At 37.6% G+C, this 21,929-nt stretch overlaps 1 protein-coding gene across 7 annotated transcripts in view; it reads right to left on the minus strand.

The window, feature by feature from the left end:
- Positions 1-21,929, minus strand: part of MAGI3 (membrane associated guanylate kinase, WW and PDZ domain containing 3) — a 259,109-nt gene that overhangs the window by 26,709 nt on the left and 210,471 nt on the right. For all 7 annotated transcript variants that reach the window (XM_061410539.1, XM_061410537.1, XM_061410540.1 and 4 more), the window contains 5 exons: positions 21,371-21,402; positions 18,916-19,072; positions 17,314-17,405; positions 6,215-6,407; positions 3,609-3,797 (listed from right to left, as the gene is read on the minus strand). In XM_061410539.1, the coding sequence (XP_061266523.1) occupies positions 3,609-3,797; positions 6,215-6,407; positions 17,314-17,405; positions 18,916-19,072; positions 21,371-21,402 (663 nt within the window). The remainder of the gene's footprint in view (positions 1-3,608; positions 3,798-6,214; positions 6,408-17,313; positions 17,406-18,915; positions 19,073-21,370; positions 21,403-21,929) is intronic.

Raw genomic sequence — 21,929 nt, forward strand, 5'->3', positions numbered from 1 at the left:
ACGGGTAACCTTCTAAATTAATATCTCAGTAACTCTCCTTCTTAGAAGAGATTTTACTTGTAAACAATGTTCATTCCAGATCCCCTAAGAAGAAAATCATTCAGCTCCCTGGCACACTGAAAGGGGTTTGTTCCGACTTGGGAAAGCGTCTAACAAGAAAAACCTCTGATGCCTCAGTTGTTCCTTTCTCATCACGTGAGTAATGTGGTCAAAAGGAAATTGGCAAATCTTGGTACAGAACTTCCTGAAGGGTTAGTCATCGAGGTGAGGAGAGATAAAAGTAGTCGGATTGTTATTGTCTTGGCATTTATAGCAGCACCACCAAAACAGTTAAAGATAAACAGACCAGTAGAAAGATAACTTCTGAACATTCTTTGAATAGATTGGGAAGTTTTCAACGTAACTGCTTAGAGTATGTTGCCTACCAGTGCAGGAGACATAAGAGATGTGGGTTCAATCTCTGGGTCAGGAAGATCCCCTGGAGAAGGAAATGGCAACCCCCTCCAGTAATCCTGCCTGGAGAATCCCATGGACAGAGAAGTCTGCTGGGCTACAGTCCATAGGGTTGTAAAGAGTCAGACACGACTGAAGCAACTTAGTATGCACACATGCTTAGAGTACACATGGCTAAGGAAAAATCTGAAGTCCTGCCTTACTGTTGGTATACAAAATCTATAGGTATTTGCATGAAGTCAATTTCTCCATCTTCATTCATCTTTGGCCTAAATCTGTCTCACAGGCTGGCTTGTCCAGATGCTGAGATGACTTTGGTGCTCTTAAAATATTATTTTTTAGGAAAAGAAAGGACAATAGCTGAATATGTCCCCTTCTAAAAGAAATCCTTTGCAACCAGAACTGAAAAGTATGAAAAGTGGAATGCTAAAACCTCTGAAGTGCTGGCCATGAAAAACCAGTCAGGTCCTTTCCATTTTTAACAGAGGTGTTTGCTGAGTACTCCACTCATGCAGCCCTACACAAACTGGTCCAGGACAACAAGGATGCTGGGCCTGGATCCCTGACCTTTGAAGAAGTCAATGGTACAGAATTTTATAGCTGGTATTAGAGATGCTAGTGGGAACTCTTCCTGTGACAAATGTCAGCAGAAAATATATTTCAGCAGCAGCAACAGCAGAAAAAAAAACCAACCGACAACCTGCACTGTGCAGAATACCAACCTGTACCAAGGCACGACCCATAAAGAAGGATCTATTCTGACAGACAGGTTTCTGGCCTTCTCACCTGCGCTAACTCCTTTTTTAAAACCAATCTTTCACTGTTACGCAGTGAACTGCACACTGCAACTGCTTGGTCTCTGTGAGGGAAAGCTCCTCATGTAATCTCACCCCAGGATCCTTCTAGCTATGAGATAAATGGAGTTCCAAGAAGAAATGTTTGCAGGGCTGAGAATTTTGTGAGATTATTAACTAGCACGTCAGCGAAATTACGAATTCTGGTTTTGCATCATGACTGAAAATCTCAAGTACTTTATATAAAATTCATTTGACAACCTAAGCCTAATTTACCATTCAGGCTGATAATTAATGAGCTGCAAACACTCATTTCCTGCCATGCATTAGCTGTTACCTCAATCTTACATTTTAATTGGGTTTTCTTTCCCATCTCATTACTCAAATATTGATAAACTTTTTAACGTTTCTTTAGAGGGAAAAAAAGGTCAATATGCAGTGACAGCTGCAATGACAATGGCAGAAACCACAGCATGTGACAGCAGCCAACATTTACTGAAGGTCCAGGCAGAGGGCTTCACATGCATTATCTCCTTTAATCCTCGCAAACATACGAGACAGGAAGTGTCAACATCCTCATTTCACAGGGCAAGCTGGAGCACTCGGAGGGTAAGTAATGTGCCCAAGATCAGACAGCTATTAAAAGACATCAGCGGGTCTAGAAGCCATGTCTGTCTGATTACAAAGCCCAGCACTTAATGACACTGTCTTACACAGAGACCCAGCACCTATGGTATGTAAAACCATCAAGATCCTAAAAAGACATTTAAACAAAGAAGTATAAAAAGATTTTAATTTTAAATATAAATAAATTAATAAATATAATTACACAAATAAGATGATATATTTAAAACAGATAATGTATTAAAGTATAACATAAATTTCAAATATAAAAATAGGTTAAACTATTTAAGTAATATATTTTGCTGAATTCCTCTGTATCTCCTAGTTTTATGGTGAACACTAGACTCTAATTTTTGTAGTGCTAGAGGAGAAATACGCTCAATATGGCAAGTGGTTAGCATCTATCACGCTGAGTAATAATCTTTCACTATTTTTGTTAATCTGAATGCCCAGGATTATTGCATGGTATTCGAATCAGAATATGATTATCTAAAATGGTCATTTGTTTTTCTAGATACTGATTTCCAATGATATAACATAAAATCCACCTAACAGCTGCTTTCTCTCATTTTTCTGACACAGGCCACATAATCATCCTTACAGCATCAGTAACAGTTCCAGTTCCAAGCATTACCATAGCAACGGCTTTTGGAAAATGGAAACTAGTATCAGTGAGCAGTGACCTGAGACCATAGTAATAATTCATCCATGTCATAGAATCTTCTTCCTTTACACACTTGCATTGATTTTAGCAAGATTTTTGCAAATTGGTTTGGCTCACAACACTTTCCTGAAAGTGTTTTCATTTTTCACTAAGGTTTTAGTGACCATTTAGTCTAAAAGGATCTCGCTACTCAAGATAAAATAAAATCCCCTGGCAAAGCTAAGAGTGCATTTTCATGTGGTCAAAGATTTTTATCACTTGACTTGGAAAAATAAAGCTACCAGACAAGCATGACACATAAATATTTGCTGGTTCTCATCTTATATTCATTTGTATTTTATATTTAAAGATGATTATTACTTAGAAACATAAAGATACAGCAAATATTTAATTTGCTGATTCATAACAGCCCTAGACATAGAAGATGTGATTCCTCCTTTGTTGAAGAAATTAATATACATATTAAATTAATACACATATTCATCCTTCTCAGATGACATTCTACTAAACTGGGTTCAGGATATTTCAAGGTCTTGACAGAATTTTTACCTTTTGATGAAGCATATAAGGTAGGAGTGCCTCTTTTAAGGTCAATTTATAGCTGCAATAAGGCAATTATGATTAAATAACACAAAAGGACTATTTAAGACACATCTGGGTCAAGGTTTTTCTATTTTGCTTCTTAACTGCTTCTAGCATTTCATTTATTTCTGTATATATGATTTCTTCTAATCTGGGGAAAAAAAAATCCTAAGCCCCCATAATTGAAAAAAAAATTCAGCATTGTCCTTTCACTACATCAATTAGGTCACATCCCTGATAATACTGACACAATATAAGGTGGATGCAAACTGAGATACTAAGATTTATGTTATAGACTCTGAGATAGATAAATAAACCCAAAGCCTGAAAGACTGATTCAAACTACCTAATTTTGAAAACAAATAAAATATTCAGCATTTTTTAAAAAATGGCAATTTATACATGATTCCTAGCTACTTTCACAAACCCCAGTGGGTGACTCAGAAAACTGGAATTAAGAAGGAGGGACACCAGGACACAGGGGCCCTTACCTCCTGGAGGTGGCTTGCTCTTGGAAGTGAGAATGACAAATCCAAATCCTTCATTTTCTTTTCGTTGCAAGACAACATCATAGGGCTCCTGGGGAGCAGGCCTGGCCAGGACCTCTGCTCGGTTCAAGCGGGGAGATCCATTCTGTGTTGAAGGGAAGGCTTGGGAGCTGTCATCCTCAGGTTGTTTCTCTGTAATAAACAAGAGCAATTTTGATATTTCTGGAACATCGTAACTTGATAACTAAAGTGTTTTGTGCTAAGCTCTTCACAAGAACACTGAGTTTCTAATATAAAGAAAAGCAGTGTCTCTGCCCAAGTGCTCTGGACACCATCTGAGTGCAGAGGTAGCTGCAGCCCATCCAGTGGACTTCTTGAATGCTCATTAAGTACATAGTTGGAAAACAACAAGATGTTATCTCACTTCTAAGGGAAGTTTTTCAAAGCTTCTGTGAAATTTGATGATAAAAAAAATTCTTCTTGAAATTATTTTAATTCCAACAAGGTTTTGAACCTGGACAAGCAATTTTTTTTAAAGTTAATAGTGAATAACAACATAGTAAACTTCCTCTTAAAATCACCTTTAAATACAATTTAGTGGGACTTCCCTGGCACTCCTCCAGTATTCTTGCCCGGAAAATTCCCTGGACAGAGGAGCTTGGCTGGCTACAGTCCATGGGGTCACAAAGAGCTGGACACAACTGAGCATCACCGCCCCCCCGCCCCCCGCCAAAACACACACACTGAATCCTCGAGGTCCAGTGGTTAAGACTCCACACTCCCAGTGCAGGGGACCTGGGTTCACTCCCTGGTCACGTGACTAGATCCTACATGCCACAGCTAAGATTCAGAGCAGCTAAATAAATAAACATTAATAGAAATACATAATTTAGTGCAGTGACTGACACTCATGACGTCTGGGAGGTCACTGCATCAGGACAGAGATACCTCCCATTACAGCTTGAGAACAGTTTGCCACCTACACAGATTCATATTTTACAATGTGTTTTACAACTGCAGTTTTCTGATGGGTAATACAAGCTGTCCACATGAATGGCAAACTCTCCTAGCCACAGATCAGGTCACATGGAATTCCTAGCAAATGGGCAGTTAACCTACACCCTTTTCTTCTATTTAAGAATAACATCAGAATTTGAGAAAGAATGACAAAAGTTAGTCATAACTGATTTTTAAAAAAAGGGCAAATTTTGTGCCATAATTTGATACAAAACATCATAAACCACCACCACATGCTGTTATTGATGAACAGGCATTTATAAGGTCTCTCTGTATCAAAATCTATGGGACTCTGAGGATGTGTTTTTAAACCTCAACAAAAGTGTCAACAACTTCCAATAATTACCAACAAAAAAAAGGCTCTTTTTGATATAATGCATGGTTAGAATGAATTAGCTAAAATGTCTCCAGTAATATCAAACTACTATGAAACATCTTTATGATGCTTTTCAGGAGGGAGCTAATCTCTATTTGTACAGCATCCCATTGTTTACTCTACGTAGTTATGTTCTGACACCAAACCAAATGGAAGCAACACAGCATTAGAATCCCCATGCATCTCAGATGCCTCATATTTATGAAGGGAGGTGGGCTTTTACTTTGGATGCTACAATCAAAAACACAGGGCCTCATTTTTAAGAGTGATGTAAATATTCATCAAGTCACACATTTTTTGAATGCCCACTCTGTGCCATGTGGTCATTCTTCTAGGTACTGGGTACACAGCATAGAATTAAATGGATGAAAACTCCATCCTTCATGAAGTTTACATTCTTGTGGTGCTACAGGGTTGTCTTTAAAACATTTTTAAGTGACAAGAATTCACTTTAAAAAAGCTCTACATAACATTCACAGAGCTACTAACATAAAAATACAGGATATTATCATCTCTTAATGTAATGGTTTAGACCTCAGGCTTTGTAATTAAATTATCTGTTTCAATCCTGGTCCTACTACCTACCAGCTATGTGTTTCTCAATCTTTCTGTGAGTAACTAGAATAATAACAGTGTTTACCATCATGGTTCTGTAAAGAGTAAGTAAAAGAATCCATGTCTGAGACTCAATAAATGTCATACTAAAACTTCTGAAGTAGAAACATTTTGTCCTCTGAATATTTAGAATTTCATCAGGATCCAAATTGTTTGATATTCAGTTAATGGGATCTCTTAGTATGACTAAACAACTTTGTATTTGTTCTTCAGAAAACAGATTTAACCTGATATTCTGACTATAATATCACACTGGCAAAATTCATTGATATACTAATATAATCTTAATGTAGAGACCCAAAATTTATTTCTCTTTTTTGATAGTAGTAGCAGTATTTATGAATCCTTTCAACTTACTGGCCTTCCACATGCAAGGATCACACCAAATAAGTTATCTCATACACTATTTTTGTTGTCATTGTTTTAGGTAAGAAGTGGATTTAGTCAAAGAAACATTTCACAGACACAGTGTGGGCCATTGCAGAAGGCTAGCGCAGCCTCTCATACGCTATTAAACATAATAAAATAATCTGAAAAAAAAAAGTGGACTAAATCTCATTTTTCTTTTTTAACTTATCAGAGCAAAAACAGGTTCACGTACCACCGTAGAAGATCTTTCTTCTGACAGTTAGTAACACGTGGCCATTTCGAGCAGCGGTTGTCATTAGGTCTAGGACTTGTTTGTGTGATTTCCCTTTAACAGGAATTCCATCAATGCACATCAGCTCATCAGCTGCACGGAGCCGACCATCTTTCTCAGCTGCGCCCAGAGGAATGATGGCTCCAATGTATATCTGATAAGATATAAAGTGTGGGTTGCTCTACACAGTCTACTAAGACTTACTAAGTTTCTTAACTACTAAGTCAAGGACTTTCTGACTCAAAACTATGCATACCAACAAATTTTTGCAGTTCAACCTGAAAACAGTCATAGAAATTGACCTGTCTCCAAAATGGCACTTCACATAACCACACCATGTAATCTCTTCTGGATTCTTTGGGTTGGGCACAAGGAAGACAGGAAATACAAAGTAATTCACTAACTTAGAAAGTACCACTATCATTTCCGTCACTACAACAGAACAAAAATATTAAACTCAGAAAATGCAATTCTATGGAGTAGCTACTAAAAGTAAAGTCCATTGAATGCCATGGTGAAAGTTTTTTTTTTTTTTTTTTTTTGTATACTGTTCATAGCAACTGGGATAATTCTTACAATACTCCCATTACATAAGGCTATCAGTTCAAGTTTAGTATATACAAAAGAGGAACATCTCTTGTTCCTAAATTCTAAAGCAGTATATATTTTAAGGGAACAGAGTGACCTAAGATTCACTTCCAACTAGGTGAATAGATCTTGCTCATTTCCTTTGCTGCAATTAGAATCCTATAATTGGTAATCCTAAGTATTTTGACTAGTTCCAGAGCTGTTATAACCTGACATTTAAGAGAAGATAAAGTGTAAACATTTCCTCTAAGATCAGGAGCAAGACAAAAACGCCCACTCTCAATACTTTTATTCAACATATTTTTGGAAGTCCTAGCTATAGCAATCAGATGAGAAAAAGAAAGAAAAGGAAGACAAATTGGTAAGAAAGAAGTAAAACTCACTGTTTGCAGATGATGTGACTATATGTGGAAAATCCTAAAGATATCACCAGAAAATTCCTAGAGTTCATCAATGATTTTGCTAAAGTTGCAGGATACAAAAAAATCTACAGAAATGTGTTGTATTTCTATACATTAAATTAAGGAAATAATCCTATTTACCACTGCATCAAAAAGAATAAAATACCTAGAAACAAACCTACTTAACAAGGTAAAAGACCTGTACTTGGAAAATTATAAGTCACTAATGAAAGAAATTAAAGATTACACAATCAGCTGGAAAGATATATCATGTTATTGGACTGGAAGAATTAACATTGGTAAAATGACCATGTTACCCAAGGCAATCTACAGATTCAATGCAATCCCTACCAAAACGTCAAGGGATTTTTCACAGAACTAGAACAAAAAAAATGTAAAATTTGTATGGAAACAGAAAAAAACACAAATAGCCAAAACAACCTTGAGAAAGAAGAAGAGACCTGGAGGAATCGCTTTCCTTGACTTCAGACTATAACACATAGCTACAGTAATCAAAACAATACGGTACTGGTACAAAAAGGAATATATAAATCAATGCAATAGAATAGAGAGCACAGAAATAAACCCACACACTTATGGTCAATTAATCTACAACACAGGAGACAAGAACATACAATGGAGAAAAGACAGCCTCTTCAATAAGTGGTGCTGGGACAACTGGATAGTTACATAAAAAGAACGAAGGTTAGAACATTCTCTAACACCATATACAAAAATAAATTCAAAATGGATTAAAGACCTAATTGTAGGACCAGATACTATAAAACTTTCTAGAGGAAAACATAGGTAGAACACTCTTTGACATGAATTGTAGCAACATCTTTTTAGATCTGTCTCCTAGAGTAATGACAATAAAGACAAAAATAAATGAGAGATAAACTTAAAAGCTTTTTCATGGCAAATGAACCATAAACAAAATAAAGACAACTCTCAGAATGGGAGAAAATGCTTGGAAACAAAGCGACTGAAAAGGGTTTAATCTCAAAAATATATAAACACCTCATGCAGCTTAATTAAAAAAATATGTATATATCAAAAAATGGATGGAAGATCTAAATAGACATTTCTCCAAAGAAGACATACAGATGGCCAAGAGGCATATGAAAAGATGCTCAACATCACTTATTATTAGAGAAATGCAAATCAAAACTACAATGAGGTATCACCTCACACTGGTCCAAATGGTCATTATCAAAAAATCTACAAACAATAAATGCTGAAGAGGATGGGGAGAAAGGGACCCCCCCCACCCCCACCGACTGTTGGTGGAATTGCAGATTGGTACAGCCACTATGGAGAACAGTATGGAAGTTCCTTAAAAAATTAAAAACAGAGCTTTCATATGATCCAGCAATCCCACTCCTGGGCATAAACCTGGAAAAAAAAAAAAAAAACAACCCACAACTCAAAAAGACACATGCACCCCAGTGAATACTGTATCACTGTTTTACAATAGCCAGGATATGGAAGCAACCTAAATGTCTGTCAACACACAAATGCATAAAGAAGATGTGGTAAATATATACACTGGAATATTACTCAGCCATAAACAATGCCATTTGCAGCAACATGAATGGACCTAAAGACTGTCATACTGAATGAAGTAAGTCAGACAGAGAAGGACTAATACCATATGATATTGCTTATGTGTGGAGTGGAAAAACAATAGTACAAATGAACTTACTGACAAGACAGAAATGTATGCGTGTGTGTTCAGTCCTTTGAGTTGTATCTGACTCTTTGAAACCCCATAGACCATAGCCCACCAGGCTCCTCTGTCTATGGGATTTTCCTGGTAAGAATACTGGAGTAGGTTGCCATGCCCTCCTCCAGAGGATCTTCCCAACCCAAGAATTGAACCTCTGTCTCCTGCACTGCAAGCGGATTCTTTACTGCCGAGCCATAAGGGAAGCCCACAAAACAGAAATAGAGCCACAGATATAGAAAATAAACAAGAGGGTATGCAGAAAAGGGAACCCTCCTACACTGTTGGTGGGAATGCAAACTAGTACAGCCACTATGGAGAACAGTGTGGAGATTCCTTAAAAAACTGGAAATAGAACTGCCTTATGATCCAGCAATCCCACTGTTAGGCATACACACTGAGGAAACCAGAAGGGAAAGAGACACGTGTACCCCAATGTTCATCGCAGCACTGTTTATAATAGCCAGGACATGGAAGCAACCTAGATGTCCATCAGCAGATGAATGGATAAGAAAGCTGTGGTACATATACACAATGGAGTATTACTCAGCCATTAAAAAGAATACATTGGAATCAGTTCTAATGAGGTGGATGAAATTGGAGCCTATTATACAGAGTGAAGTAAGCCAGAAAGAAAAACACCAATACAGTATATTAATGCATATATATGGAATTTAGAAAGATGGTAACAATAACCCTGTGTACGAGACAGCAAAAGAGACACTGATATATAGAACAGTCTTATGGACTCTGTGGGAGAGGGAGAGGGTGGGAAGATTTGGGAGAATGGCACTGAAACATGTAAAATATCATGTATGAAACGAGTTGCCAGTCCAGGTTCAATGCACGATACTGGATGCTTGGGGCTAGTGCACTGGGACGACCCAGAGGGAGGGTATGGGGAGGGAGGAGGGAAGAGGGTTCAGGATGGGGAACACATGTATACCTGTGGCGGATTCATTTTGATATTTGGCAAAACTAATACAATTTTGTAAAGTTTAAAAAAAAATAAAATTGTAGTTGGAAAAAAAATTAAAAAATAAAATAAAAAGCCAAAAATAAATAAATAAATAAAACTACAAAAAAAAAAAGAAAAGAAACATATTGTTACTGGGGGAAAGGGGAAGAGGATAAATTGAGAAATTGGGATTGACATATACATACTATAGGGAACTCTACTCAACACTCTGTAATGACCCATATGGTAAAAGAATTTAAAAAAGAGTAGGTTTTAGATAAGGCAGAGGAACCAGAGATCAAATTGCCAGCATCTGCTGGATCATGGAAAAAGGAACAGAATTCCAGAAAAACATCTATTTCTGCTTTATTGACTATGCCAAAGCCTTTGTGTAGATCACAATAAACTGGAAAATTCTGAAAGAGATGGGAATACCAGACCACCTGACCTGCCTCTTGAGAAACATATATGCAGGTCAGGAAGCAACAGTTAGAACCGGACATGGAACAACAGACTGGTTCCAAATAGATAAAGCAGTACGTCAAGGCTGTATAGTGTCACCCTGTTTATTTAACTTCTATGCAGAGTACATCATGAGAAATGCTGGGCTGGAAGAAGCACAAGCTGGAATCAAGATTGCCGGGAGAAATATCAATAACCTCAGATATGCAGATGACACCACCCTTATGGCAGAAAGTGAAGAGGAAACAAAAAGCCTCTTGATGAAAGTGAAAGAGGAGAGTGAAAAGGTTGGCTTAAAGCTCACATTCAGAAAACGAAGATCATAGCATCTGGTCCCATCATTTCATGGGAAATAGATGGGGAAATAGTGGAAACAGTGGCAGACTTTATGTTTTGGGGCTCCAAAATCACTGCAGATGGTGACTGCAGCCATGAAATTAAAAGACACTTACTCCTTGGAAGGAAAGTTATGACCAACCTAGATAGCATATTCAAAAGCAGAGACATTACTTTGCCAACAAAGGTCCGTCTAGTCAAGGCTATGGTTTTTCCAGTGGTCATGTATGGATGTGAGAGTTGGACTGTGAAGAAGGCTGAGTGCCGAAGAATTGATGCTTTTGAACTATGGTGTTGGAGAAGACTCTTGAGAGTCCCTTGGACTGCAAGGAGATCCAACCAGTCCATTCTAAAGGATATCAGTCCTGGGTGTTCTTTGGAACGAATGATGCTAAAGCTGAAACTCCAGTACTTTGGCCACCTCATGCGAAGAGCTGACTCATTGGAAAAGACCCTGATGCTGGGAGGGATTGGGGGCAGGAGGAGAAGGGGACGACAGAGGATGAGATGGCTGGATGGCATCACTGACTCGATGGACGTGAGTCTGAGTGAACTCCGGGAGTTGGTGATGGACAGGGAGGCCTGGCGTGCTGCGATTCGTGGGGTCGCAAAGAGTCGGACGCGACTGAGCGACTGAACTGAACTGAACTGAGACCTGTGGTGTGTGTGTGAGTGTGCATGTGCATATATAAAACTGATTCACTTTGCTGTACACTTGAAAATAACACAGCATTGAAAATCAACTATACTTCAATCAAAAGATTTTTTAAAATAACAAAAGAAAGACCAAATAGGTAAATATCTCAGAAATCACAATAATATAAAAAGGCTCACACAGCTTAATATCCAAAAAAAACAAACGACCCAATTAAAAAATGGGCAGATGTGAACAGACATTTTTCCAAAGGGAACATGCAGATGGCCAACAGTCACATGAAATGTTGCTCAACATCACTAATCACCAGGAAAATCAAAACCATAACTAAGTATAACCTCATACCTGTCAGAAATGTTACCATCAAAAAATCTACAAACAAATATTGGTAAGGATGTGGAGGAAAGGGATCTCTTGTACACTGTTGGTGAGAATGTAAATTGGTGCAGCCACTGTCGAGAACAGTATGGAGGTTTCTCAAAAAACTAAAAAGTGGCATACACACACATATACATACAATAGAATACCACACTGGCATATAAAGAATGAATTTTTGCCACTTTAAACAATATGGATGGAATTGACTCAATAAGAGCAGCAAAAAGTTAAAAAAAAAAAAAAAGAAGAAGAAAAAAGCAAAGATAGCCCAAAGTACCTATGGAATGACTTCAAGCAGAATAACATTCATACTATAGGAGTACCAGAAGGAGAAAAAAGAAGCAGAAAATTTAACTTGAAGAAATAGTGGCTGAAAACTTCCTTAACGTGGGAAGAGAGACAGAATTGCAGATTCTGGAAGCCCAAAGAATTCCCAAAAAGATCCATACAGAGACACATTGTAATTAAAATGTCAAAAGTTAAAGAGAGAATTTTAAAAACAGCAAGAGAAAAACAACTTATTACATACAAAAGAAAGTAAAAGTTTCGCTCAGTCCTGTCTGATTCTTTGCAACCCCATGGACTATACAGGCCAGAATACTGGAGTAGGTAGCCTATCCCTTCTCCATCAGATCGTCCTGAATCAGGAATCGAATTGTGGTCTCCTGCATTGCAGGTGGATTCTTTACCAGTTGAGGTATCAGGGAAGCCAAAAATTCCAGCACATTAGAAATAATATCATTAAATGCACACTGTGTGCTGTTCTTAGTTGCTCATTCATGTCTGACTCTTTGTGGCCCCATAGACTGTAGCCCACCAGGCTCCTCTGTCCATGGGGATTCTTCAGGCAAGAACACTGAAGTGGGTTGCCATTCCCTCCTCCAGGGGATCTTCCTAACCCTGGGATCAAACCCAGGTCTCCCGCATTGCAGGCAGATTCTTTACTGTCTGAGCCACCAGGGAAGCCTTTGTTATATAGCAGGAACTCCTACAAGACTATGAGCAGATTCTTCAGCAGAAACTTTGCAGGCCAGAAAGGAGTGGAATGATATATTCAAAGTGCTGAAAGGAAAAATATGTCCAACCAAGAATACTCTATACCGCAAAATTATCATTCAGAACTGAAGGAGATGAGAGTTTTCCAGACAAGCAACATCAAAGAAGTTCATCACTGGCCTTATGAGAAATGTGCAAGGGACGTCTTTAGTTGAAAAGAAAAGGCTCTGAGTGGTAATAAGAAAACATATGAAAGTATAAATCTCATGGCAAGATAAATATAATCATTTACCAAACTAGTATAAAAAGGTTAAAAAACAAAAGTAGTAAAAATAACTCTAACTAGAATAATCAGTGAAGGGATACAGAAAATAAAAAGATGTGAAATGTGATATCAAAAATATAAAATGTGGTGGAAGAAGTAAAAATGTAGCTTTAGAATGCATTCAAACTTAAGTTGCTATCAACTTAAATTAGACTGATAGATATATGTATATAAACTGTTATATGTTGGTCTCAGGGTAACCTCAAACAAAAACCTATTGTAGATACACAAAATATAATAAAAATAGAATCTAAGTATAATATTAAAGAAAGTCATCAAACTGCAAGGGAAGAAAGCAAGAGAAGAAGAACAGAGAAGAACTACAAAACAGCCAGAGAACAAAGAACAAAATGACAGTAAGGACATACCAGTCAATAATTACTTTAAATGTAAAAGACTACATTCTCCAATGAAAATACTTAGAGTGGCCAAATGTACAAACAAGACCCATCTATATGCTGCCTGTAAGAGACTAACTTCAGATGTAAGGAGCCATAAAGCTGAAAGTAGAGGCATGGAAAAAGCTGTTCCGTGCAAACAGAAACCAAAAGAACGCTAAAGCAGTTATACCTACATCAGACAAAATAGACTCTAAAACAAAAACTGCAATAAAAGACAAAAAGGGCATCATATAATGATAAAGGAGTCAACTAAATATAACATTTGTAAATGTTTATGCACCCAACATAGAAGCACTTAAATATATAAAGCAAATATTAACAGACCTACGGGGAGAAATTTACAGCAATACAATAGTAGTAAGGAATTTTAACAACCCTATTTACATCAATGGAAAAATCATGCAGACATAAAACCAATCAGGAAACATGGGTCTTAAATGACACATTAGAATGAATAACCATTATATATAGATAGACAGATTATATATTCGGAACATTCTATATATGTTCTATATATATTCACAACATTCTATGCAAAGTAGCATATTAAATACATTCTTCTCAAGTGTACATGGAACACTCTTCAGGACAGATCACATGTTAAACCATAAAACAAGTCTCAATAAATTTAAGAAGACCGAAATCATATAAAACATCTTTTCCAACCACAAGTACATAAAACTAGGAATCAGAAGAAGAAAATTGCGAAAATCACAAAATGTGAAGATTAAACTACATCTTAATAAACAACCAATGGGTCAATGAAGAAATCAAGAGAAAAATTTAAAAATACCTTGAGACAAATGAACATGGATATACAACTTGCAAAATCTCTGGGATGCAGAAAAAGTAGTTCTAAGAGGGAAGTTCCTAGTAACATAGGTCTACCTCAAAATAAGAAAAATCTCAAACAAACAGCTTTACATCTAAAGGAATTAGAAAAAGAATGAAAGAAGTCCAAAGTTAGTAGAAGGAAGGAAATAACAAAGATCAGAGCAGAAATAAATGAGATAGAGATTAACAAGACAATAGAAAGGATCAATGAAACTAAGAGCAGGCTACTTGAAAAAATAAACAAAACTGACAACTTTTAGCTAGATTCACCAGAAGAAAAGAGGGCTCAAAAATAAAATCAGAAATGAAAGAGAAGTTACCTTTGATACCACAGAAATACAAAGAATCATAAGAAACTACTATGATCAATTATATGCCAAAAAACTGGACAACCTAGAAAAAAATTGATAAATTCCTAGAAACACGCAATTTTTCAAGAGTAAATCATGAAAAGTAGACAATCTGAATAGACCAATTACTAGTAAGGAGGTTGAATCAGTAATTAAAAATATCCCAGTACATGAAAGTCCAGGACCTGATGGCTTCACTGGTGAGTTCTAGCAAACATTTAAAGAAGATTAATATCTATCCTTTTCAAACTCTTTCAGGAAACTGAGGAGGAAGAAACACTTCCAAACTCATCCTATTAGGGCAGCATTACCCTGATACCAGAACTGACAAGGACAACACAAAAAGAGAAAATTACAGGTCAATGTCACTGATGAATACAGATGCAAAAATCTGCAACAAAACATTAGCAAATTAAATTTAAAAATACATTAAAAGGACCCATACACCATGATCAAGTGGAATTTACTCCAGGGATGCAAGAATATTTCAACATCCACAAATCAGTCAATGTGATACACCAAATTAACAAAATGAAGAATAAAAATATGATCATCTCAACAGATACAGAAAGATTCAGCATCCATTTATAATATCCATCCATAACAAAATTCAGCATCCATTTATAATCATTCTCAACAAAGGGAGTAGAGGAAACAAGCCTCAACATAATAAAGGCCATACAAGCCCAGGCTTCCCAGGCGGCTCAGTACTAAAGAATCTCCCTGTCAATGTAGGAGATGTGTGTTCAATCTCTGGGTCAGGAAGATCCCCTGGAGGAGGAAATGGCAACCCACTTCCATATTCTTGCCTAGAAAATCCCACAGACAGAGGAGCCTGGTGGGCTACAGTCCACAGGGTTGTAAGGAGTTGGACACGACTTAGACACTAAACGACAACCAACAACAATGACAAGCTGACAGCTAACATCATACTCAAAGGTGAAATGCTGAAAGCTTTCCTTCTAAGATCAGAGACAGGCAAGGATGCCCACTTCCACCACTTTTACTCAGTAGAGTACTGGAAGTCTAAGCCATAGCAATTAAGGAAAATAAACAAGGAAATAAACATATCACATCTTCTTTATATATACACACACCTACACACCCACTTACACATACAATGGAATATTACTCAGCCAGATCACGTTAAGCCACAAATCAAGCCTCATTTAAGCCAAATTTAAGAAAACTGAAATTATATCACACATTTCCAACCATAATGGTATAAAACTAGAAATCCATTACAAGAAGAAAATTGGGAAAATCACAATGTAATTTTAATCACAAAGATTAAACTACATTAGAAAGAACAAAATCTTTCCAAGGCAACAAAATGCCTTGAGGACATTATGCTAAGTCAAAGAGTCAGACAGACAAAGACAAATGCTGTATAATCTCACTTATATCTGAAATCTAAAAAACAAAGTAAACAAACAAAACAAGACTCAGAAAGAACAGAATGATGGTTGACAGCGGGAAGGGGATTGGGAGGAAGTAGGTACAAACTTCGGTTATAAAATAAATAAGTCATGGGGATGTAATGCTGTAGCATGGGGACTATAACCAATAATACTGGAGTGCACAATTGAAAGTTGCCAAGGGAGTAACTCTTAGAGGTTCTTATCACAGAAAAAAAACTGTCACTTTGTATGATGACGGATGGTAACTAAGCTTGTTGTCATGATCATTTTGCAGTGTATACTAACATTGAATCATTACGCTGCACATCTGAAACAAATATAATGTTATACATCAATCATAGCTCAATTCAAAAGGAAAAGAAACAGTCAAGGGACTTCATATTTGCCCTACATAGGGCAACCTACCTTAAGCTTTATTTGTCTCTGATAATTATTTTAACTGTAACCAATATGGCTAATTAGAACACATTTATACTCTATAAATCAAATGTTCTAGTCAGAATAGAAAGAAGCCTATAATTTTAAAAGAATATTATTATTCACCTAACTTTCAAACATGATAATGTAGTCATTCATATTATACAAAAAAGCTTTAAATATGTTCTTAAACTCTAAGAAGCACATCACTTCTTTGTCAAACTAAGGGCAAAACAAAAATAAACCCACTATATTTGTTCTCTAAGTATGAGTGAGAATCCTACATAAATAAATTTCTAGATTGAAATGCCTTGCAAATATAACCCGTTATTATGCTCTAATTTACGGCTGACTTATTCAGCTTTTACCTACAGTTTTAGCCTCAGCTATTCCAAGTTAGGGCTTCCCTGGTGGCTCAGATGGCAAAGAATCTATCCTCAATACCAGAGACCTGGGTTCAATCCTTGGGTCAGGAAGATCCCCTGGAGGAGGAAATGGCAACCCACTCCAGTATTCTTACCTGGGAAATCCCATGGACAGAGGAGCCTGGAGGGCTACAGTCAGTCCATGGGGTCACAAAGAGTCGGATACAACTGAGCAACTAACCCTTTCACTTTCACATATCAAGGTAACTGAGGTATTATGACACCACTAGCATGGCAATTCTTCGTCATACTAATCAAACTGTTAGAGAAAATGAAATCTTTTAAAAAACCAACAAAGTAGAACGCAAAACAAAAGCGCCATATTCTACCAAATCTCTATTAAAAGTTTTAACAGGAATAGCCAAATGACAACATATTTAAACTTACAGATTGGTCAGGTCCATCTCCTCCCAGTACTCTGAAGCCAAACCCTGATTCCTGTTTCCGAAGAAAAACATCCAAATCTTTGGTGTTTGGTGCTAAGAAAAATCAGAAAATAATAAATACAAACAAACGTACACAATATACACTTTATTTTAAAAAGTTTAACACTATAGAAAAACTCAATCATAAATCTTTGTTTTGTGCTTTAACTCAAACTGAATCAAGATTGGTTAGGAATATTTATTCCCATTTCCATACAATCAGTATTATACTGCCATTAATTCTTGATGCTTTCAAATCGATGTTTCATCTTCCGAAATGGGACTTTCAAGTCTGGGCCTGGGACTATCAAGATAAACTGTGACTGGTTAAATAAGTATGAAATCAATTATATATATATTTCTACTTGTTGTGCATCTTTTCTAAGGTAGTGAAGTCGCTCAGTCGTGTCTGACTCTTTGCGACCCCGTGGACTGTAGCCCACCAGGCTCCTCCATCCATGGGATTTTCCTGGCAAGAGTACTGGAGTGGGTTGCCATTTCCTTCTCCAGGGGATCTTCCTAACCCAGGGATCGAGCCCAGGGCTCCCACATTGTAGGCAGACACTTTACCCTCTGAGCCACCAGGGAAGATGCTTAGATCTATTTCTAAAAATAAATACATTTCAAAAGTTAAACCACTTAAATCTACAATTGTGCTTCAGAAAAAAACTACCATTAGTTGGTAAATTAGTATGAAAATGAATTTCTGCCTTATGCACACTCTCTTCTCATCATATGTCCACTGGACTCCTCTAAGGAGTCTACTCCACTCTCTGGTTTCCTCCTCAGATTACATACCCTTCTGATTCATCATCCTTTGTATTCCTGCCAAAAAAAATCTTTTACAAACACAAGCCCAATAACTTCATCCCTATAGTTAAGACCATTCTGTGGCTCTTTATCATGTATGTCATTGTCTCCAGCTTCCTCAGACTGGCATAATCCGCTCTCCACCAGCTGCTCCTGCCCTCCCCTCTGGTATCCACTGCCGACCACACCCAGCTAAACTGAAACTAATTGCACAATTAAGGCCACGCAGTGCAAATGCTATCCTTCTTTCCCTTTTATCTATCTTATAAGCAACTACTTCTTTGTCTTACAGCTTAACTTCCTATATGAAGCAGTATATGATACTTCCTACTACCAACAGCAGTAAAACCGACCGTTTTCTACTTTGGATCCCAACTGATCCAGCCTATCCTTCTATTACTGTACCTGTTAGGGACTTATTTGTATATGTACTTGACTACTTCTTTGTCTTTTCCATTTAGGTTTAACCATCTCTTTGGATGCAGCGTCTATGTAACCTATTACCTCTGTATTCCCATTACCTACTATGATGTTGGGTAGACAGAGGCACATTTCAAAACCAGAGTTCAAAACATGGTTTTGAAGAAAACAAATGAATGAATGTTGAGTATAAATGGAAGAAGCCCAGAGCTACATTAAAATGGGAATGAATAACTTCAACATGTTGGCTTTTAGAGATAGAAAAATCAAGTTTTTAAGAAAATTCAAATTAATGTTGTTGCATGCTTTCCTGAAATATTCCACAGCTACTTACGTTTATCTTCATATAAAGTCTTAGATTTCAGGTAGACCTCAGAAGGATCCAGTTTCGGGGATCCTGACCTGATGATGCTGGGTGGAAAAGGCATAGGCTGGGGAACAGGCTCATTTATGGCCTCCAAACTTTCTGAAGTTTCCTTTTTATCTGTTTTCTGAAACAGAAAAGGGCCTTACTTAGTATCTCAAAAAGCCAGATGGTTGATAAGTGCAAAAAACTGTTGTCTGAACCAGTATGTCAACTGATTACAGTTGCGTAAGCAGCAGGGTCAAAGCCACAGCATGTTTGCAGTCTTAGAGGAGTTCACTTTCACAGTCATGTGTATTTGATTAAAACATATTTCACTTAAATTAGAACATGTTTATAATGATATCAATCAAAGGGCCTTAAGTAGTCCTATGTTAAGGAATTTTGCCCTTTTCTCCACCACCAAGACACAAACTGACTCTGAGAAGACATACAAGACAGCTGCTGCTGCTGCTGCTGCTGTCACTTCAGTCGTGTCTGACTGTGTGTGACCCCACAGACAGCAGCCCACCAGGCTCCCCTGTCCCTGGGATTCTCCAGGCAAGAACACTGGAGTGGGTTGCCATTTCCTTCTCCAATGCATGAAAGTGAAAAGTGAAAGTGAAGTCACTCAGTCGTGTCTGACCCTCAGCGACCCCATGGACTGCAGCCTACTAGGCTCCTCCGTCCATGGGATTTTCCAGGCAGGAGTACTGGAGTGGGGTGGCATTGCCTTCTCCGATACAAGACAGCACTTCTAAGCAAAGCAGGAGGAAGACTCAGAGAGTACCTCCATTTAATTCTTGATAATCTCACCTCCCCACTCACTGAATTAATTTCCAGTAAAGATGTTTAAGGAATATTCTTTCTAAGAAAATGAAATACAAAGTGTTAACTCTAATTTAGGTTGTAATGATGACACTGTGAAAACTGGCATAGTTAATTCAAATAGATCATGAAAATGCTCCATGCCTAGGAATCAGATAAGGGGTATACTCATCTGCTCCCATTCAGAATGAACTTGCCCAGAAAAATAGCTCAGCAAAATGGCTTCTTTAATAAAATTAAAAAATGAAATCCAATAAACAGCTTCAGAAAATAAATATTATGGTTTAGAGAACAGCTTGCTACCCTGAATTATGGTTAGGAGAGGGAGATTATAGACATTTGTGATAAAATAATTAAAGTGACTATGATGTAGGAGCAGCAGCTTGTCAGGGAGGACTCAGGGGACAGTGGCCATAAATTGTTGTGCCGGAAGGGACCCTTCACTGACCAAGACCCAGTCAGATGCCTAGGAGATAAGAGTAGCCTTTTCCTCTTTCTCCCCCTTGTCTAGGATTCTGTCAGAAGCAGTGAGAGGTCATCAGAAACTCCTGTCAATTATAAAAGCATCAGGGCCCCCGTGGTTGCACTGGCATCCATTATGAAACACAGGGTAGTATAGAAGTTAAAAACAATTACTAGAGGGACCAGAGGAATGAAGAAAAATGCAGCATAATTTTAACTGAACAAGTAAAAAGAATTTCTGTTCACACTGAACCTAAGTGGTTACAGTCTATAAAAATGCTGGGGGTTTCTTTCCTTCTGACCCATAAAATGGCAAATTTGCAGATCATTTTCAGTGGGCTATAAAGAATTAATCTGTTTTGTATCTGATGACCTTTTGTTTAGCAGCCTATGGTTTATGGTTATGGAAGACCATCTTTTAACTATAAGATGATACACTCCAAATCAAGCAAACTAGAGCTAATAGGATTATATACCTAATTGCCTTCATATCCATATAATTGTAAACTTAAATATTTAAGGAGCTACACACGTACCTAGCACAGTTTCTTTCATACCATTATCTGGTACGTCCTTTGTTTAGGTCTTAGTCTTTACACAGGTCCTAAAATAGGCTAGTCAGTTACTCAGAAGAACACCACAAAAAAAACTGTTCCAAGTCTGACAGCCTCTTGGTCTGATAACGAGCAAACTGAGCCGAGAGGCCGCAACTGCTCTAGCCCTAAACGTCAGAAGGTTGGCTAAATGTGGGTAATGACAGTCCCCATGTACTTGTGGGAACCCACTGCATCTTCTAATTGTAGCAAGACATCTGCGCAAATGGCTTGCTACTCCTTACCCCTGCTCCTCTGAAGCCAAAGGACCCATCAGTAGGCACCTCAATGGGTCCATGTTTTACTATGTAGAAGATCAGACTACTACAGGTCCCTAACATTTCTTCAACAGAAATACTTAACCAGCAGAGCACACTTCCTCTATAGATGGCTTTTTCTAACTTGCACATTTCCCTGAGTTTCTGTTCCAAGCCCAGGGCAATCTGTCTTCTGACTCCTCCCGGTCTGTAAACACCCACCCCATGAGCAGCCCTCATGGAGGGAAACGCGGCATCTCTCTCTGTGTGTTGGAAAGAAGAATTTGAGGACAACTGCATACTCACCAATTTGGCAGTTTTAGTTGGTGAAGGAGGACCTTAAAAAAAATGAGCCACATTTTAAAAACAGAGGAAGGATTCCCAGACTACAAATACTGCTAATGTTTATGATAAAACTAGCTTCGACTTTTAGTAGGCTAGTAAATTATATCCAACATGTTCTACATGCCAGGCCTTAAACACACATTTCATTTTTTATGACAATCCTAAGGCATACATGTTACTGCCATTTTATAGATAAAGTAAAGCAAGACTCAAATAGATTAATATTACTTTCCTGTACTGTGGAATCAACCAGCAACTAGGCAGGAAACTGACACCCAACCTGTTTGACACAGAACCCTAGACACTCACATCTGTTGGAACTCTGGATGACTCTCCAGCCCCCACAAAGAGATCTGCACTTACTCTGAGCAGATTATCACCCAGAGAAAAAACAAAAACAGTTCAAAGAAATGAGAATCGAAGTTAAATTGTTCATTTGCCTCAAAAATGAAAACTAACAGCCAGTGAGATACATGTAAAGGGCTAAATTTTATTCTTTAAAATACTAGTCATTCATTGG

The sequence above is a fragment of the Bos javanicus genome, chromosome 3, assembly GCF_032452875.1.
Source record: "Bos javanicus breed banteng chromosome 3, ARS-OSU_banteng_1.0, whole genome shotgun sequence".
NCBI classification, from domain to species: domain Eukaryota; kingdom Metazoa; phylum Chordata; class Mammalia; order Artiodactyla; family Bovidae; genus Bos; species Bos javanicus.